The sequence below is a fragment of the Schistocerca cancellata genome, chromosome 9, assembly GCF_023864275.1.
Source record: "Schistocerca cancellata isolate TAMUIC-IGC-003103 chromosome 9, iqSchCanc2.1, whole genome shotgun sequence".
Taxonomy (NCBI): domain Eukaryota; kingdom Metazoa; phylum Arthropoda; class Insecta; order Orthoptera; family Acrididae; genus Schistocerca; species Schistocerca cancellata.
The window spans coordinates 20,355,762-20,377,281 of record NC_064634.1 but is presented as its reverse complement, the minus strand read 5'-3'; the positions used below and the strand labels follow the sequence as shown (position 1 = coordinate 20,377,281).

General features: G+C 44.3%; 2 protein-coding genes across 5 annotated transcripts in view; one reads left to right on the top strand and one right to left on the bottom strand.

Annotated features, from left to right (window-relative positions):
- Positions 1-21,520, bottom strand: part of LOC126101165 (trichoplein keratin filament-binding protein) — a 796,043-nt gene that overhangs the window by 657,771 nt on the left and 116,752 nt on the right. The window lies entirely within an intron of this gene.
- The window catches only part of LOC126101164 (trichohyalin-like), a 223,276-nt gene that overhangs the window by 120,161 nt on the left and 81,595 nt on the right, over positions 1-21,520 (top strand). Inside the window, exon 3 of the mRNA XM_049911859.1 lies at positions 4,841-6,430. Coding sequence (XP_049767816.1) covers positions 4,841-6,430 — 1,590 coding nt within the window. The remainder of the gene's footprint in view (positions 1-4,840; positions 6,431-21,520) is intronic.

The following is a 21,520-nucleotide window of genomic DNA, read 5'->3' as shown; positions in this document are numbered from 1 at the left end:
AACAGTAAAGTAGAATATTAGTTTTGTTATTTGGGCAGCTAAATAAATGACAACAGCCGGAGTAGAGACAATACAAAGTGCCGAATGGCAATATCAGGAAAGAAGTTTCTGAAAGAGAGAAATATTTTACCATCTGTTATAAATTTTAGTGTTTGAATGTCTTTTCTGAAAGTATTTGTCTGGAGTGTAGTTAATACGGAAAATTACCTGGGCAAGTCTGAGCTCACTCTTTTTAACACGTCCTGGGACCCACTGACGACGGCGACACGCAAACATCATATATCTATATTTCCGGAAAGCGTTTCACACAGTCTGACGCCGCACTGTCGACGAGTGTTTGAGCCTACGGATGTAGTGCGTTGTTCTGGACGGCAGATGCTCATCGGAGACGAAGGTATCGTGAGGAGTTCGCCAGGGGAGTCTGACAGGACCGCTCTTGTTCAATATGCACACAAATAATCTGTTGTATAGGATGAGCAGCGATCTGCGACTGTTTGGTGATGACGCTGTATCGTACGGGAAAGCTAGATAAATCATGGCTAGTATGGAAGCATCCTGGGGCAACATGGAATAATTAGTTTGATAAGGGAGGCAAATGGGAGGTTGGGAGGGGGGGGGGGGCCGCAAGGCATGACTACAGTAAGCAGACCAGGATACATTAGCGTGGAGGTCTGTTCTTCTTTCCCTGTTTTCCCACAGTCCACGATCCACTTCCACACAGTGTTGTGGTGTGCTCCAAACGTACATTGCCAGAAATTTCTTTCTGAAAACAAGGCTTACTTTTATACTAGTAAACTTCTTTTGGCGAGGACAGCTCTCTCTGCCCGTGCTAGTGTACTTCCAGTATCAGCCTTGTTTCGTCCGTCCCGCTTTAATTTGCCTCCAATGTTGCCAAGTTCCTTCGCCTCGCCTATACGTGATTCCAAACTTAGATGTTAAGTTTATCGCTGATCTCATTTTTGCTGCTGCTTAATATTCCCTCATTCTTTGATTTATTCTAAATCCAGACTTAGTCACTACTAGTAATATGCACTACCATCCTCACACCTAAGCACATGAAGCGTCACTCCATCTCTTAACGACTGACAAAAGTTCCAACCTTTGGCATTTACAAAGTTACCGAAACAAGTTTGCATTAGGATATATGGCTTTGAATTTTTTTATGGCAAATGTTCGCCAATTTTGTGTCTGTAGAAATAATGGAGAAGTGGGGATTTTTTTTTAAAAGGAAGCTGTGCTCATCTTGATAGTGCCCGAGAGGTCTCAAACTTGGTATTGATTTGAATGTTTACACAGTCTACACACAAAAGAAGATCAATTCCAGTTTCATCCGCACTACCTTTCGAACACTGCACAACAGGGAAGGAACTGCACTGAGGACATTGGCTTGTACTATATACAATTACCTTCATAGTTTCTGAGATCCAAATAAGTGACTACAGAAAAGGTTCATTAGTTCTCTGCCACATGAGTTTCGTCTCCTTTGTTTATAATGCATAATCAATAGCTATTTTACATGGTCCCTGATTCACCTTTTCTGCCGCGAGGGAACTGTATGTTGTCCTACGTACTCCAATATGTCCTGCTGGGGACGTTTGAGTGCATGTTTCAAAATTTCCGCCTCACATTTTACTAGCACAGTTGTAAACGAAAAAAAACATACTAGGATGTTTTACTTAAAGTATTTATTAAATTCCGTCTGTGTATGCAGCACTACACATTTCTTGATGTGGTATACACTGAAGTGCCAAAGAAAATGGTACACCTGCCTCATATCGTGTACGCTGAAGTGCTGCAACACGACGTGGAATGGACTCGACTAATGTCTGAAGTACTGCTTGAGGGAATTGACACCATGAATCCTGCAGGGCTGTCTATAAATCCCTAAGAATATGAGGGGGTGGAGACCTCTTCTGAACAGCACGTTGCAAGGCATCCCAGATATGCTCAATAATGTTCATGTCTGTGGAGTTTGGTGGCCGCCAATAGAAGTGGTTAAACTCACAAGTGTGTTCCTGGAGCCACTGTGTAGCAATTCTGGACGTGTGGTGTGTCACATTGTCCTACATCTACGTGATTACTCTGCTATTCACAATAAAGTGCCTGGCAGAGGGTTCATGAACCACCTTCAAGCTGTCTCTCTACCGTTCCACTCACGAACGGCGCGCGGGAAAAACGAGCACTCAAATTTTTCTGTGACAGCCCTAATTTCTCTTATTTTATCGTGATGGTCATTTCTCCGTATGTAGGTGGGTGCCAACAAAATGTTTTCGCAATCGGAGGAGAAAACTGGTGATTGAAATTTCACGAGAAGATCCGGTCGCAACGAAAAACGCCTTTGTTTTAATGATTGCTACTCCAATTGGCGTATCGTGTCTGTGGCACTATCTCCCCTATTTCGCAATAATACAAAACGAGCTGCCCTTCTTTGAACTTTTTCAGTGTCATCCGTCAGTCTCACCTGATGTGGATCCCACAAAGCACAGCAATACTCCTGAATAAGGCGGACAAATGTGGTGTATGCAGTCGCTTTAGTAGACCGGTTGCTCCTTGTAAGTGTTCTGCCAATGAATCGCAGTCTTTGGTTTGCTCTACGCACAACACTATGTGACCGTTCCAGTTCAGGTTACTTGTAGTTGTAATCCCTAAACACTATCTACGTGATAGTTCCAATTTAGGTTATTTGTAATTGTAATCCCTAAGTATTTAGTTGAATTTACAGCCTTCAGGTTTGTGTGACTTATCGCGTAATCGAAATTTAGCTAATTTCTTTTAGTACTCATACGAATAACTTCACACTTTTCTTTATTCAGGGTCAATTGCCACTTTTCGCACCACACAAATATCGTATCTAAATCATTCTGCGATTAGTTTTGGTCATCTGATGACTTCACAAGACGGTAAATGACAGCATCATCTGCAAACAATCTAAGACGGCTACTCAGATTGTGTCCTATGTCATTAATATAGATCAGCAACAATAGAGGGCCTAAACACTCCCTTTGGAACGGGGGCTATTACCCCTGTTTTACTCGATGATTTTTCGTCTATTACTACGAACTGTGACCTTTCTGACAGGAAATCACGAATCCAGTCGCACAACTGAGGCGATATTCCATAGGCACACAGTTTGGTTAGGGGACACTTGTCAGTAAGGGTGTCGAAAGCCTTCTGGAAATCTAAAAATATTGAATCAATTTGATATCCCCTGTTGATAGCACTCATTACTTCATGAGTATAAAGAGGTAGTTGTGTTTCACAAGAACGATATTTCTTGAATCAGTTCTGACTATGTGTCAATAAATCGTTTTCTTCGAGGTAATTCATAGTGTTCCAATTCATAATGTTCGAATACAGAACGTGTTCCAAAACCCTAGTGCAAATCAACGTTAGTGATATGGGCCTGTAATTCCTGCTGTAATTGCCCAAGTCCGTCGGAATGCACAATGGAAATGAAGAGATGCAGGTTATCAGACAGGATGCTTACGTATGTGTGAGCTGTCGGAGTCGTATGTAGACGTATCAGGGGTCCCATATCACTCCAACTGCACACGCCCCACACCATTAGACAGCATCGACCATCTCGAACAGTTCCCTGCTGACACGCAGGGCCCAAACATTCATAAGGCTGTCTCCACACCCGTGCACGTCCACCGCTCGATACAATTTGAAACTAGACTCGTCCGAGCAGGTAATATGTTTCCAGTCATCAACAGTCCAATGTCGGAGTTGACGGACCCAGGCTAGACGTAAAGCTGTGTGTCGTGCAGTCACCAAGGGTACACGAGTGGGCCTTCTGTTTCGGAAGCCCATATCGATGATGTTTCGTCGAATGGTTGGCACGCTGACACTTGTGGATGGCCTAGCACTGAAATACGAGTATCCAGCAATTTGCCGAAGGGCTGCACTTGTGTCATGTTGAACGATTTTCTTCGGTCGCCGTTGGTCCCGTTCTTGGAGGATCTATTTCCGGCCGCAGCCACATAAATGAGAATCTAGATTCTAGTGTACATTATGAACCACATGTCAAAAAATAAATGTTATTGTCGGCGGTAAAAACAAGAAAGTACAAGGTTCTGAGCAGGGAGCATTAATGTGTCGAAAACTAAATGTTAATTTCATTAAGATCTCTTATTATAACTCACCACGAACGTACCAAAATGATTATCGCTAGTATTATTGCTCCTTTCGGAAGAAACGTAATTCTTTGTAGTGAAGCAAGTTCTTGGTGGAATTTCAGAAAAAAAGACAGTAAACTACGTGACTCCAAGTTAGTAAGGGTCGGCCTGTAGTTTGTCGCCTTATACGGTTTTATTAACGCTGTTGCTCTCATACAGTATTCAACGGTTCTTAAAACCTTGAACGTGGATTTCTCGAAAATGCCATAGAAGCGCATCGTACTAGAGCACAATTTGTTACAGCCAAGTGTGGACTATAGCCCTGCGAAAGAATGAATAAAATCGGCGATCGGTTAGGTGAACGCTGCCCTTGTTAGCCAGCGAGCCACACGTACACAGAAACGTGGTTGGTTTTAAGGTAATTAGCCGCGGCATAAGCGCTCGCAAAGCCCCGCGCCCTACAGGGCGAGAGGCGACACCCCCTATCTGGATGGGCAGCACGGGGCGTCGCGGCGCGCTCTGCCAGAGGCAAACAACAACACGGTGAGGAGGTACAGGGGCGGGGACGGGGGGCGGGGGGCGGTGCTGGCGGCCGGCCAGTCAGCCAGGCGAGCCGAACTGCGGCGGGACGAGGCGAGCCGCGGCGGCGCCGCACGCGGCAGCTAGCAGCTGGCGCTCCAGTCACGGCCCGCGCGCTATGCGCCTTCCCTTCCTGTTCGCAGACGGTCCGCAGCCGCCGCCCGTCACCCACAACACCGCCAACGCCACCGCCCCTGCCACCGCCACTGCCAAGCAGCCGCCACCACAGCAGCAGCAGCAGCAGCCGCCACCGCAGCAGCAGCAGCCGCCGCCCAAGGAGAGGACGGTGCCCATCGTGAGGGAGGAGCCCAGGCCCAAGGAGAAAGTCGTCCCTATAACGAGGGAGGAGCCCCGGCCCAGGGACAGGACTTCACTTCCGGCGTCCAACAGGGAGGAACCGAGGCCGGCGCCACAGCCGCAACACAACTCGCCGCGGCAGCCTCAACAGCAGCCCCCAATACTGCAAGCCCAGAACAGAACTACCCAGCCGCCGCCGCAGCAGCAGCAGCAGCAACAACAGCAACCAGTCCAGAATAAGATACAGCAGCAACAACCACCCCAGAACAAAGCCCAGCAGCATCAGCCGGCACAACCAGTCCAGAACAAGGCACAACAGCAGCACCAACCATCCCAGCCAGTTCAGAACAAGGCACAACAGCTTCAACCACCACAACCTGCCCAGAACAAGGCTCAACAACATCAACCACCACAACCTGCCCAGAACAAGGCTCAACAACATCAACCACCGCAGCCAGCCCAGAACAGGGCTCAACAACATCAACCACCACAGCCAGTCCAGAACAAGGCCCAGCAGAATCAACCGCCACAGCCAGCCCAGAACAAGGTGCAGCAACAGCAACCACAACCACAATCGCAACCAGTTCCGAACAAGGTGCAGCAGCAGCCGCTGCAGAACAAGACGCAGCAACAGACTTCACCGGCTGGGCAGCCGCAGCAGCAACAGCAGCCACAGCAAAGCCCTGTGCGCAAGCAGAGCAAGATAACCATCATTCCATCGCAGCCGCGAGAGAACGGTCTGTCGCCTACCCGGCCGGCAAGCACCGTGGCGACGACAACGACGACGGCGACGCCCCAACCGCCGGGCCCGCCGAGAAAGACGTCGACGCCCGAGCAGGCCTCCGCTCCGCCGGGGCCTCCCACCAGGAAGGTCTCGACGCCGGAGCAGAGGCTGCGGCAGGACGTGATCAACGCGGCGGCGTCCACCAAGGAGCAGCTGCGCCTCGCCAAGGAGCAGCTGGAGCACGTGCCGCGCCTCAGCAGGCTCCAGCGGCAGGACTCCATTGGCCAGGAGCCACGGGTGCGCCCCATACAGCTCGAGTCGCGACAGCGCTCTGCCCCTCCGAGGGAGGAGAACGGGCCTTCTAGCGTCGCCACGGCGCGAGACGACCTCAGGCCGGTAGCGAGGGAGGAGCCCAAGCCGAGAGAACGGACTTCACTTCCCGTTAACAACAGAGAGGAGCCCAGACCCAGGGAGAGGACGGTACAGGTGCAAAAGGAAGAGCCTCCGGCGCCCAAGCCGCGCGAGAAGCTTACCCTCGAAATAAATAGAGAACCCCCGCCGAAACCCAAAGTACCGTGGGAACAGCCCAATCTCAGGAAAGTGGAGACGAAGATGGACTCACCGACAAAGAAGGCTCCACCGACACCTCCAATTATGGTGCAACTGAAACCGCCGGCACCACCACCGCCCATGCCACCACCGCCCATGCCAAGTAAGTACCCAACACCTGTCTCGTATTTCTATGGTTTTAACAGTTGCAACATTTACTCCAGATTACCCAATATAACAAAACCAACAAACTAAAATTTATTTCCAGCAACAGACTTTCTTTTGTGCTAAACATTTACAGCTCGAGTGTTTAAAAAGGGCGGCGACTTTGCTTCAATAAATGATTTCTAGGCTGAAATTTCATTTCTCCCGGAATCAGTTTTTGTTGTATGTGAAAGCAAGTTTTACTATGCTAGTTTTCACGACCGCAAATTTTTGGGTTGCCCCATCACCAATAAAATGTTTATTCCAAGTTCAGCTACGACTGAAAACAAGCTGTGTACGAAATTTACGATTTTTGTTGTTCGAGAAATAATATTCAGTCGTATTACTTTGTAACACAGCTACTGCAACATAATATAAAATGGTTCAAATGGCTCCAAGCACTATGGGACTTATCATCTGAGGTCATCCGTCCCCTAGAACTTAGAACTACTTAAACCTAACTAACCTAAGGACCTCACACACATCCATGCCCGAGGCAGGATTCGAACCTGCAACCGTAGCAGCAGCGCGGTTCCGGACTAAGGTGCCTAGAACCGCTCGGTCACAGCGGCCGGCCAACATAATATTAATATACGTTGATAGCAAAGACGCGTTATCATGATTCAAATCTGACGGTTTTTATACTAGGATCATTTCTGATCTGGCGTATGACACTCGAAGAATGTCGGCGAATAACTACTTGTACCGAAATTAGTAAAATGATTCCTGGACATTCAACGCTGATCTATAAAAATAGCTCCACATGCATATTTCATAAAATTAAGAAAATCCAGCTTTGTTTCTGTGCTAATGACATTCGCAAGCTACACTTTCTGTCCCTCAAACTCTTGCGAAGGGAAAGCGATCTGAAACCGAAGACCCCACTTACAATAATTGAGACCCTCCTGAGTCGTCAGCGGGCCCGAAGTAGCGGCTGTCGAGCAGTAAACGTAACAGAAATTCAATGACCTACTTGAATTTTCGACTCCACAACCGATTGTTTTCGAAACAGAATCTCGCAGTCATTTTTAGCACAATATTTCTTAACATTTGTTCTAAAACAAACAACTGTACTCCCTTTAAAGTCCCTCATATTTCCCAGAGTGTTTCGGAACTCACTGATAATTCCCTATGTTCCAGATTTTGCAGACTAAAGTCGCCATCCTGCTAAAAAAAAAAAAAAAACTTACTAGCGGAGCAAATGTTGTGCTCTATGAAACAACTGTGGTCAGTGTACTTACAAATGCGTGAAGTGCTCCATTATTAGCCTTTCGCTTGAGTTCGGTTGAAAAATATCACTGCGTTTCAGGCTGTGATTTCATCTGACAAATTCAACAACCATTTTCTATGACTACGTACCAAAATAAATAATTTGTCCATCAGATCGTTCAACTCCATTTCTACAGGAGTAGTTAATTTTCGTGATAATTTATTCTCCACCAGTAAACAATGAATGGAATTAACGCCTTTAAACTAAAATATTCAGTGAAAGTGAAACAAATATGATGACGCTGTGTTAAATAATATAAAGTGAAAGGGTTTTCATTTTCATCTTTCTCCTGGCCTTACCCCGTGTCTTCACAGGGCCGGCAGGTTAGTCTGGATTTGGTAATGGGAGGAGGAGGGGAGGAGATTAGTGTTTAACGTCCCGTCGACAACGAGGTCATTAGAGACGGAGCACAAGCTCTGTTTAGGAAAGGATGGGGAAGGAAGTCGGCCGTGCCCTTTCAAAGGAACCATCCCGGCATTTGCCTGAAGTGATCTAGGGGAATCACGGGAAACCTAAATCAGGACGACCGGACGCGGGATTGAACTGTCGTCCTCCCGAATGCTAGTCCAGTGTGCTACCAACTGCGCCACCTCGCTCGGTGGGATTTAGTAATGTTAGTGGCAGTGTGTGGCCGGATGCCCTTCCTGTTGCCACCCCTTCTCCTCCCCGACAGAATTCGTCTACCCCGTCTGGATGCGACTGATGTTCTCCCATCTGAAAGTGTGTGAATGCTTTTGCGAATCGCGTAACAGGCGGGACACGACTTGCAGCCCGGTCGGCCTGTTCGCCCGGTAGAGCATGGGAAACCGCCTAAAACCCACAGCCTGACGCCGTCACACTGGCCCTCTTCCTCAATCCGCTGGGTGGATTCGATCCAAGCCGGTAGTTCCGAGAATCCCGGAAACGGTGTTCTAACGCGAGTGACTACCCCGGCGGTTCACCAACTCCACACATGGGTTCTTGAAAAGCGTTTTACTTCAACTGCTTTACATCAGGTAATGCTTTCTGAATTACTGCCATAATTGAAAGTATAACTGATGTTTAAGACGTTAAAATGTATTCATTGTCCCAGTGTGTGTACTCAGACGCGCCATTACCATCAGCAATCTCAAAAAGTTAGAAATTCATCGATGGGCTTATAAGATAGAAACCTTTACCAACACATAATTGGGAATAGTCCACTGACTGTATCGTTCTTACGGAACACTTACGTCGCTTCACCTTCTGCAAGAATGTGTACCCACATAGTTACGTAAAAATGTAACACAAGTGTCATGCAAAGAGGAGGAACTTCCACCCATGCCGACGAAAATGTGCTGATGTGTCAGATGCGCGCACTCCTAAGACCCTACGCACCTATTGGTATGGATAGGGTTTTGATCTTAATTTATCGGTGCTTTTCCTGTGAAAGTTCACATAAATGTTACGATGATTGCAATGTGATTACCAAGTCTTGCGAGTCTAGACATCCCTTTCGTTGCTACCAGCGGTCAACAATTACCGTGACATGCAATGTTCCTCGTGCGGCTGGTCCCGGCGGAGGTTCGAGTCCTCCCTCGGGCATGGGTGTGTGTGTTTGTCCTTAGGATAATTTAGGATAAGTAGTGTGTAAGCTTAGGGACTGATGAGTCCCATAAGATTTCACACACATCTGAACATTTTTTGCAATGTTCCTCCTGCCGATGACGTCACCGTCACCGTTCAATTCTTACTTTGAACATTTTGTCCTCTTGTAGGAAGAACGTAGTAACGCGTTTTTCCGCACGAGGCAGCGCATGACGAATCTACGCACCTATGACGTCACTATCTCTTGAGTTCCTGGATATCTGTTCGAGGTGGTAACTCCGCTTATTTGGGCAAAATATGAATGTCTTACCTAATTTATTCCGTCATCGTGCTTAACTTTTAAGGTCTCAAGCACTTCAAATTTAAATAAATAATTTTTTTCTACTTTTTAAAAATGGTTTATGATCCAGTAAATCAGTTAGCTGGCGACCAAGCATAACAGTAATACGACAATGACTAAGACCTGTCTCAATACAGCATCTATGTATTTAATTTTAACACTATGAACTCGGGAGGGGGAAGGGGCGGGGGAGGGGTGGAGGGAGGGAGGGAGGGGTGGAGGGAGGGATGGAGGGAGGGAGGGAGGGAGGGGGAGGGGGAGCGCACATTGACATATGAAAAGACACTGAAGGCACCCGTCAAATTTGAATGTATAAACAACTAAAGATGCCTGTACCAATACAATCACAACACAGTCAAATAACATGTGTTAATCGAACTGGTGTACAACGCATCTATTATGAACAATTAAACATCACTAATGCACATAGGTCATAAAAGATTTACTGCACTGCTCTAATCTGTGCACGCAGATTGCTCGAAAATTATCAGTGTAACTAAGCATTTTGTATTTCATGTTTTGTTAATAACAGTGTAGCTTCTAACGTAGGTAAAAGTTTGCGAATGAATGAAAATCTTCAGAAAACTGATGGAAACCTTAATTAATAAATTACGAACACAATGAGTTGCTGATCATAATACCAATACAAAATTGGAGTTACACACACACACACACACACACACACACACACACACACACACACACACACACACGTACATACATAAAGAATTAGTTCTTTTTGCAAGTTTCACTAGCATTGTAATCATTACAAACATACATACAACAACAGATATAATGGCAAGCAATGTTCTCAAAAATGGTCTTCGGCAAATGGTCTCTCTCAATTTCAAATCGAGACATGTTCAGTTCTGCACATCTAGAGCTATTATATCAATCTACATTACTAAACGATAATCCCGGAACCCTGTTCCAGTTGCAGGTTGCCCATTCATTTTCAATATTTCAAGTAATTCCTGATCATATTTAAAATGATGTAATAATCTACTCATTAAGCGCTATAATTTTATATCAAACGTTTGACAGAATAAGACAATTATTTCAGCTAGAACTGATTGCTGCGCTCTATAATTTATAATTCACATGGCAGTCGCTGAGTGCACCCACTTTCCTAATGGAAGGTAACCTGAGAAACTGTGTGTTTGACTTTGAGGAAGTGTAACTGATTGTGTGCACATGCCCGGGTTTTATTCACCCAGTATTTTATAATGTAGAGTACTTAGCGACTTTCAACAAATCTTATATATAACCTGGAACCTTTACGAAACACTTTCTCGCTGACCCCATCCCCACAAAATGATGAAAGAAAGAAGTTTACCGATTACTACGACATTTTCGCTGTTCTTCAGTCAAACTTCAGAATCGGGGATGAAGTTCTAATCTGTCACTTCTTAACTGCTAAAGCTATTCGTAACACACTTTGGAGGCAGTATCTACATACATCATTGAATGTACCTGCAAAATTACACCACTGTACGACACACGTCAGGAAATATGACGTCATTAACATCCAGACGCATGAAAAACTTGATTTTGCTTAAAATGGAGCGCAAATTACCTAAGCTATATTCGTCCAGTGTTTCATAATGAGAAAATTTAGAGACTTCCAACTAACTTTAAGAACAAAAAAATGGTTCAAATGGCTCTGAGCACTATGGGACTTAACATCTATGGTCATCAGTCCCCTAGAACTTAGAACTACTTAAACCTAACTAACCTAAGGACAGCACACAACACCCAGTCATCACGAGGCAGAGAAAATCCCTGACCCCGCCGGGAATCGAACCCGGGAACCCGGGCGTGGGAAGCGAGAACGCTACCGCACGACCACGAGCTGTGGACCTTTAAGAACAATTTCAAACGTTTTCCAATTTTTTTTTCTCGCTTACATGCCGAAGACCATTTTTGAGAACATTGCTTGCCATTTTATCTGTTGTTGTATATATGTTTGTAATGATTACAATGCTAGTGACACTTGTAATATTTAACACATTAACAAATATGCAAATTAATGAGACGTTTGACGCTGTTGTACACATGGGAGCTCGATTCTTTAAAGAATCGGAGGTTTACTGGTGATGATTCTAATAGATGGTGACGAAATAACAACTAGGGTGGACACTTAAAAATTTTTGGGTGTCTTATTGATGGGATTCAAACTGGAAAAAACATATTTAGAACTGCTAAAGCAGTTCAGAACTCCCATATTCGGCTTAGAATAATTGCATATCTTGTTGATATAAAAATCAGTAAAAAACATATTTTGCTTATTTTCATTCAGTAACGTCGTATGGAATAATATTTTAGGGTAACTCAACTGTAAGAAACAATGTTTTCAATGCTAAAAATCGCGCAGTAAAAGCAATGTGTGGCGCTTACCCACGATCATCTTGCAGACATACGTTTCAGGAATTAGGAATTACAGTATTTATTTACAGTATACGTATTTCCTCATGAAGTTTGCTGTAAATAATCCTCTACAGTTCAAAAAGAACAATGACATACATAATTACAACACGAGAAGAAAAAATAGCATTCACTGTTTCACGTTAAGGCTATCTTTAGCAAAAAGAGCGCATAATGCTACTACGACAAATTTCTTATCACATACCCAATGACATAAAATTTCCGACAGATACCAAAGTTAAGTTTGAAAACAAGATGAAGTTTCTCCTTGACAACTGCTTCATTCTGTAAAAACATTTCTGTTTGTATAACACATAAAAGAGGGTGGGCAGGAATTTCTAATTCACATCTGGACATAAAAAAAGGACTTGTAAATGGGCAACATGTAACCATATTTACACACTTATGGATAATATGAGTATGAAATTCGTTACACATCATTACGATTAATTGTACAAATGATCCATGAAACTTGCTAGTTCTACATGATCAGACTTCTAAATTGAATTGACAAGTTCTACTATTATCAAGATTCGAATCAACTGCATTTATGTTCGAAAGCGTAGGGATCTTCGAGAATAACGAAAACGTTTCAACAATGAGTGGACGTATCTATGACGGAACCGGACAGAAACATCTCAAGTTTAACAAGATGGTCCAGTTACCACATTTGGATGACATTACGCATGGCTGGATCGTAGGTTTACTTTTGTAGTTGGCTAGGAATTGCATATCGTCCTTCACGTTAGGTCGTGGCAGCTTAAAAGGTGTCAGGAGGGAGGAAACATTCGGTGGCGACGTGGGCAAGGTCGACTAGCTACTGTAATCGAGAGCCAGGACGCTCAAACGCCACTGACCAGCACAGCACTTGCCGTCGTAACGGACTTCGTGTATCTACGGTTTCGGGAGGGTGCTCTGTGCGCTCGTCCTCCTGCCAGGGGCATTCCAGTCACATAAATGTAGTGTCTGTGTCAGGAGATGTGGTGTACTTCCCACCGTCAGTCGACACAAAAATTGTGGACGGGTCCGGGGACTTATTTCTGTTCATCTGGCGCACCAATTGGAAACGTTATAACCATGTCAATATTGTGGAAGTGGCCAACATTGAAGCAGCATTGTTCCCTTATGGGGCAACTTCGTTGGTGTCGTTGCCACACTAGGCTGCTTTTTACTGCCAATCGCGCGGTAACTACGAGGTTTGGTGTACTTTGTTTCTTCCGTGTGTCGTGATGTCTGAAAACAGTACAGCGGTTGCCATTCTCAGAATATGAGAAGCGATTAAGCAATTAACAGGAGCTTTTAAGAAAACTTTATTTTCATAATTATTTACTCGATTTAATACCGAAACTTAGATCATTGTTACTGCAAGTTTTTCTTCTGAACCAACACAATCACATAACTGGGTTTCAATATTCGACAACTGTAAGTCGAGAGATGTTACACAAAAACGGCAGTAACAAAATAATTTCTCGAAATAGTCCCTAAGTTACTTGTGTAACGACACATTTTTTCCTTTAATTGGACGGTTCAGAATAACTGGATAAATCCACGATTTCCGTAGGGTGCTACGTCATCTTCGAGGACGAACAACACATTATAATGTTCCTCCAGCTAAATACTTTAGAATGGCAACTCATCTTGTACGGTGTGTGTCTAAGGAAGGCTGCAACACAACTGCAGAAGCTACAGATTTTTGTCACAAGAATGACACCGAGTTTTTATTTTGGCGCGGCTTGGCTTCCTACACCGTGATTACAATTGTTTCAAATGTGGCACCCTTCGATGACCATTTCAACCGCGAATATGATCGGAGAAAATCACCAAGTGTGGCACTAGCTGTAAAACCCACCACGGACAACAGTTTACCTCTACAGGGCATTTGTCGAGAGGCGATAGGAATTATTTCAACCCATGTTGGGTGGCCTAATCCACACTGCCAGTAGCCGTTGCGTGTCCGATATTATCAAGCGAGGGTGTCACACGTACACCCCACACTGACGATCTATACTGCCTGACAAAAATGTGAAACACTCAGTGGACATGGTAAGATTTCAGTGAAATTTCATGACCGCACATACCACTGGCGGGTACGCAAAACGATTAGAACTGCAGTCCTCTTTGACAGGTAGAACGGCCACTCGAGTGCATGAATGTTGTTGGTGTGTACTGTTGTTACCAGGCCTCGTAGGGTATATAAGGCCCGCAAACAACGTCAGACGTTTAGCGATCACTGTGGAGGACACCGATACGTCGCACCATCACCACCTGGAAGAGTTTGAAAGAGGCGTCATTCTGGGTCTCCATTTGGCCGGGTCTTCGACTCGTGCAATATCCAGATTTGTGAGGCATCATTGATCGGGGACTAGCAGCAGCCAGACTAGAGAACTGACGCCCCATTCGTAGGACGCCGGTAAAAGGACAACAAAACCGGCTGCGTCTGGATTGATGCTGTGACTGGGGAGCAGGGACTGTTGATGAATGGCGTCGCGTTGTATTAAGCAATGAATCGCGGTTCTTCACAATCCTCGATGACCATCGTCGGCGAGTACGGCGCTGGCCTGAGGACACGTCCCATTCTTTCAATGTTTTGAAGCGGAGCAGTAGTGTTACTCTGGTGTCATCTACAGAGGAGGCCATTGGTTATGTCTTCAGGTCACGGCTGGTAGTCACTGAGAGATCTCTGACGGCACAAAAGTACGTAACGGACACTGTGCGACCTCATGTGTTACCTCTCATGCGACAGTATCGTGGTGCCATTTTTCAGCAGGACAGTGCTCACCCACACGTGGCACGTGCTCCGGAACTGTGCGCGCGATATTGAGGTACACCCGTGGTCTGCAGCATTTTCAGATCTGTTCCCGATAAAACATATGTGGTACGGAACTCTGACATCAACTCCGACCCAGTGGCAGTATCCAGGATATCAAGGCCCAGTTCGAAGTACTTTTGGCCAGCTTGCTTCAAGAGAGGATATAACTGTTTTATGGCACTTTTTTTGTCAGGCAGTGTATATTACATCCGTGCAGGGACATCCCACATTGTATCAAATATCACGTTTTCTAGTATACTTTGAGTTACGACGTCAACAGGGTATCTCCTAGTGTATACATTTTCATCGTGCCTCATTTTGTTACCTGTATATCTAAGAACTCCTATCTTCTTGGCAAAAGTGTATGTCAGCGATTATCACTGTTATTTGTAAGCTCGGTCAGGTGTACGTGTCATGTTTCTGTTGTTTAAGTAACAATAACGTTATTCCCTCCACAAAACAAGTGAAGATAAATGGAGAGTAGTCAATCTCTTGTCTTACTCGTGTCCGAACAGGGAACTCAGATACATCTCTCTCTCACGAATTTTGCTTTTGACTTTGCGCCCGTGAGAAACTTTAGAATAGGGACTATATTACGTCAGACAGTGGTTGGAATTAACGTGTCTTTATTCTTTGGTCCTTGCTCACAGCATTATATACACTCCTGGAAATTGAAATAAGAACACCGTGAATTCATTGTCCCAGGAAGGGGAAACTTTATTGACACATTCCTGGGGTGAGATACATCACATGATCTCACTGACCTTCCGCCGACCACGGGCGACAACATCGATGTACTGTGGAGACCTCACGCCCCACGTGTTGAGCAATTCGGCGGTACGTCCACCCGGCCTCCCGCATGCCCACTATACGCCCTCGCTCCAAGTCCGTCAACTGCACATACGGTTCACGTCCACGCTGTCGCGGCATGCTACCAGTGTTAAAGACTGCGATGGAGCTCCGTACGCCACGGCAAACTGGCTGACACTGACGGCGGCGGTGCACAAATGCTGCGCAGCTAGCGCCATTCGACGGCCAACACCGCGGTTCCTGGTGTGTCCGCTGTGCCGTGCGTGTGATCATTGCTTGTACAGCCCTCTCGCAGTGTCCGGGGCAAGTATGGTGGGTCTGACACACCGGTGTCAATGTGTTCTTTTCTCCATTTCCAGGAGTGTATATTTAATTTTAGTAACAGTAAGTGGATAAGTAAAATTAAAGAAGGCTCTAAGGAAATTCAACTTGAGATAATTAATGATGAATATAGCTAAGTAGCCAATAAAGAACGGCATAACTGAAGTGGTATACCAACAGAGTCCAAGATACGTGCAACAAATATAATCTCTCCGTACAGTGGTCAAACCAGCAAGTCTTGATCCTGGTTACGGTATGTTCTCAATTACATCAGGAGAAACAGAAAAGAATTACAGAAGATTATAAAGAAAATATTCCGACTAGTGAGAACAGAGAAAGGGGAGTTAGACCACAGAGAAGAAGACGCCAACAAGAATAAAGATAGCGAAAAGATCTTTCGATACTATAAGGCGAGCTAGTTTCATTAGCCACGTAATGGGAATGGACAAGAATAGACTGGACAAACGAATTTTCTTGTTTATATTTGCCTTATTACTAGCAGCGAGCACTTTACAAGTAACTATAAAGTTTACTTTAGCCAGTGCTCACACAAATTGTTTTCTGTCACTTCCTTTAGTGGGAGCCTCAGGAGGATGTTGACACCCAGATCCTTTGACTCACCCATTGGCCATATCCACTGGCTACTGATAATGACCTATCAGTCGAATCCAGCACAGCCATTAAACAAATTACGACTGAAAAACTTTATAGTCAAATTGTTAATCACACTTACAGGGGTAAAAGAGCAATAGTAAGATCAAAGATACACTTAAGAATATAACAAATGAGTAGAAGGAAGACAACATGTAAAACAAAATTATGTTTAGAAATTAGAAATAAAATTTCAAGGATTTTCAGATGTAAACGAAAAAACTTACGGTATTACTAGACTGAGGAGGAGAGAAAAAAGCAAAAGTAAATAAAGAAATTTTGAATGCGAATGATATTCAGAATATAAGAAAAATTAAACTTTTTGAAAACTTATCCCATGATGAGGCAGAAAAATGATCAAAATTTAGGTAAGATTCAAACATTTGCGAGCCGACTCTATTTACTCTTTCTTCCTTCATGACAATTTAGTGCAGTTCCGAAATTATGTCGGTCTTCCGCGAACGTCAGCAGCCAGGCGAACGCCTGGCGCCTATGGCGAGGTGGCCGCCGCGACCTAGTGAGCAGTAGGTCCCGGGTCTACTTTTAGCAGCTGCCGCGTGTGTGTTTGCTTTAGCACGCGGAGCTTGCACAACCCCAATTCTCCGCGGCTGAAAGCCGTCAAATCAGTCGTTCTTCTGCAAGGTGAATCTGGCGCGCATACAAGTGGTGACCTGCGCGTTCGCCGGAGCAACATATAAGAACCACGACAAAAGCAAACACGTTCCCACGATCGACGGAAACTGCGCCGCATACTGGAATGTGTGTCGCTGCTTTCCTGAAATAGAAGTGGACGCAAAAAAGTTATCCTCAGCTTCCATTTCAGAAACCACGTCACTACCATTACGAACCACCGTCGTCGCTTCGCGAAACACGGATGGAAAATCATGCATAAGCAAAACCGAACGTAGAGAACACATTCTCAAAACAACCGAAGACTATTAATTATTTTTCACTTGGGGCATGCATGGAGTGAGATCGTACTGGAACAGGTTTGAGTACTGTAGTGAGAGGGGAAATATAAGAGTGATTTACTGTTTGCAGCTGAACATGAATACGTTACACCGATCTGTACATAACACCGATCTGTACATAACAGCAAATGCATTTCGGCAGGCCAACGAAATAAACGAAATTCTTGGCAGACTTTTTTTTTTTTTTAGATTAATATATACTCTGTAAAACAATGGTGGTGTTAGTATTTCACAAAGGACGTAACGTTCAGCCAGTACCGAGAGGCTCAGAGATGTACGAGGCGTGTGTTTTAAAGTAAAGTCCGTTTTGTTGTAGTCACTAGTAGTTCGCGCGCATAGCGCAACGAGCGAGTGCGTCGTGTACCGGCATGCCTCGGGAACAACTGTGCTCAGTTTCAACTCTGTAGCTAATCTGTACGGCTCTGTTCTATGCTTTCAAAATGTTTAAGACTATCAACTCGCCCGCCGGGTGTGAGGTTCGCTCAGTGATACGGTTTTTGTCAGAAAGGAACCTGTCTGCTGCAGAAATTGATCGACAGAATTGCGAAGTGTACGGTGATACTGTTATGAGTGAAAGCAAAGTGCGTAAGTGGGTACGAGAGTTCAAAGGAGGCCGTGACAACGTCCATGATGAGGACCGCTCCGGTCACCCTTCTTTGATTACAGATGATTTGGTGGCTTCAGTTGAAGCGAGGATTCATGAGAACAGGCGCTTCACAATAGCAGGTCTCTCAAACCAATTTCCTGACGTGTCGACATCAGTGCTTTACAACATTGTTTCTGAACACCTAAAGTTTAGGAAACTGTGCTCCCGTTGGGGCCTCGGGCATGTCAGCAAAAATTTATAGACTAGTCTTTTATTTTAATTTACTCATTAGTTATAACAAAAAAAGCACGACAAACCTACATATTTGTTTCAGACGTCGGCCATTTTATCAAATTGAAAAAAAAACTTTGCCATTACTCTTTCCACAATATCCTCTAGATTAAGAAAATTGTTTGTTTCCTGATTTCAGAAAGAATTTGTGACTGCAGGACTTCCGTCATGGACTTACCTCATTTTGGACAGAGCAACTTACTACCTCCTCAGTGATACTCTCTCTCTCTCTCATATATATATATATATATATATATATATATATATATATATATATATATATATATATATATATCAGAAAATGTTGACCAAGGACCAAGAATCAACAAATACTGTGCAACAAGATTTTGTTGACTGGTTCATTGGTTTACAAAAATGGTAAAAACCGCTTAATTCATTTCCTGAATTAGGAGAATGAACGCTTAATACTGCCCTTAGACGCGGTACACACAGTTAATTTTTATTTTTGACCCATTCATTTAAAGATAAACATTAATTTTAAGTGGTTACAACAATATTTTTCATTTTTAATAATCTGTGAATTTTCCATCCTCTGCAACGCGGAAAGTTTTAGTCCTGGAGAAAAAATGAATAGGAACTTTATTGTAGAAAATCTAATGTAGTGTAATTTTGTGCTGGAAAAACATTATCGCTAGGAGGCGCGGTTTTCCAGTTATTTTAGAAAAACATAAAGGTGACGTTTAAACGCCACCCACTCGCTCTGGTCACAATTTTTAGTATGTTATTCATTACATTCCCTCCAAGCACTGTGCAAAAATTTGCGACTACACGATTTTTCCCTTTAATCCACCTTTTTTGGTCTTCGTTGACTAGGCTATTGTAGTAGAAATGGTAACTTCATATTTTTCCACATTTAGTCAGGCAACGTTAGCAAGGGACTAAACTAGTGTCGAGATGTGACGGGGCACTCGTACATTTTCAGTTGCCTAACGTAAATAACCGCGGTATTCAAATATATGTTCGCTAGTGGACGGAAACCACTCGCATCATGAGTTTTTTCGCCATCCTTCTGTGAGGCGCACTCGATAGTATTCACACGTTTGTGAAGTAGGCCTACTTTCTGCCCTAAATATCTTGCTGCATTCTGCCTGTCAATAAATGTCCAATTACGTCTGATGATGAGATCAATTCGAAAGCAAACGTAAATCCGTATTTCGCGAGTACTGCGGTGCTCTGTCGGCATTCCAATACGTTCACTACAAGTAAAAAACGTCACTGGGTGCCAATCACCACAGAAAGCAAACAGGTAGTTGTCTGGTGTACACTTGCACGAAAAATAAGAGTAACAATGGCATTTCTTGAGTCTTCTTACGTAAATGGTGTGCTTTCTATAGTCTTGCATCAGACTTCCTTGGCGAATGGTTCACAGATAAGATTACCAATGCTTTCTTGCGTTCCAAGACAGCTGTAGAAAATCTAACTCTATTAATTCTCTCTCTTCCCTAAAACTGTCATTGTGAAGAAAAAATATGGTGAATTTTCTAATGTTCGGTCTAGGACCAAGGTAAATACTGAAACGAAATTTACTCACGTCCAACGATTTGTTAGCACATCATAACAAATGTATGTCGATCTTCGGAAGAGCTTAATTAAGACAGCGAATTTTCAAATGTTGGGCACTTTCGCACTGCGAGTCAATTTTTCTGCACGACTGGAGGGGCGCGGGGGGTTTAGAAGAAAGTATTTGTCTGACTGCTTCGCTCTTCCAACGAACCTAAATGTACAGGGTTATTACAAATGATTGAAGCAATTTCACAGCTCTACAAAACTTTATTATTTGAGATATTTTCACAATGCTTTGCACACACATAGAAAAACTCAAAAAGTTTTTTTAGGCTTCACAAATGTTCGATATGTGCCCCTTTAGTGATTCGGCAGACATCAAGCCGATAATCAAGTTCCTGCCACAGTCGGCGCAGCATGTCCCCATCAGTGAGTTGGAAAGCATCGTTGATGCGACTTCGCGGTTCTGGCACGTTTCTTGGTAGAGGAGGTTTAAACACTGAATCTTTCACATAACCCCACAGAAAGAAATCGCATGGGGTTAAGTCAGGAGAGCGTGGAGGCCATGACATGAATTGCTGATCATGATCTCCACCACGACCGATCCATCGGTTTTCCAATCTCCTGTTTAAGAAACGCCGAACATCATGATGGAAGTGCGTTGGAGCACCATCCTGTTGAAAGATGAAGTCTGCGCTGTCGGTCTCCAGTTGTGGCATGAGCCAATTTTCCGCGGGCTACGCGTGAAACTTGCCCGCACGCGTTCAACCGTTCTTCGCTCACTGCAGGCCGACCCGTTGATTTCCCCTTACAGAGGCATCCAGAAGCTTTAAACTGCGCATACCATTGCCGAATGGAGTTAGCAGTTGGTGGATCTTTGTTGAACTTCGTCCTGAAGTGTCGTTGCACTGTTATGACTGACTGATCTGAGTGCATTTCAAGCACGACATACGCTTTCTCGGCTCCTGTCGCCATTTTGTCTCACTGCGCTCTCGAGCGCTCTGACGGCAGAAACCTGAAGTGCGGCTTCAGCCGAACAAAACTTTATGAGTTTTTCTACGTATCTGTAGTGTGTCGTGACCATATGTCAATGAATGGAGCTACAGTGAATTTATGAAATCGCTTCAATCATTTGTAATAGCCCTGTATTAATTAAGAAACTATGTGCTCAGTTTAGTTACCTATCCATCCTTAAATAAGTGCTCAACAGTTCTAAATGTCGCCTGAGCACACCATTTTAACGTTTCTTTTCTGTACGTATGTGCTATTACGCACGATGGATCGTATGAGAAATAACAAGAAACGACGCGGTTCGATCCATTATCTTCAAAGGAAGAATGGGCCGACACAGACAAGGCAATGGCGTCTTATTATTGCGTAACGGCTGACAACGCTAACCAGCGTCAAATGAAAGGCATTAAATTGCAAGTTGAATAAATCTGAACTCTTTGAATCTGCGGAACTGAGAGGACTGCCCCTTTATAAA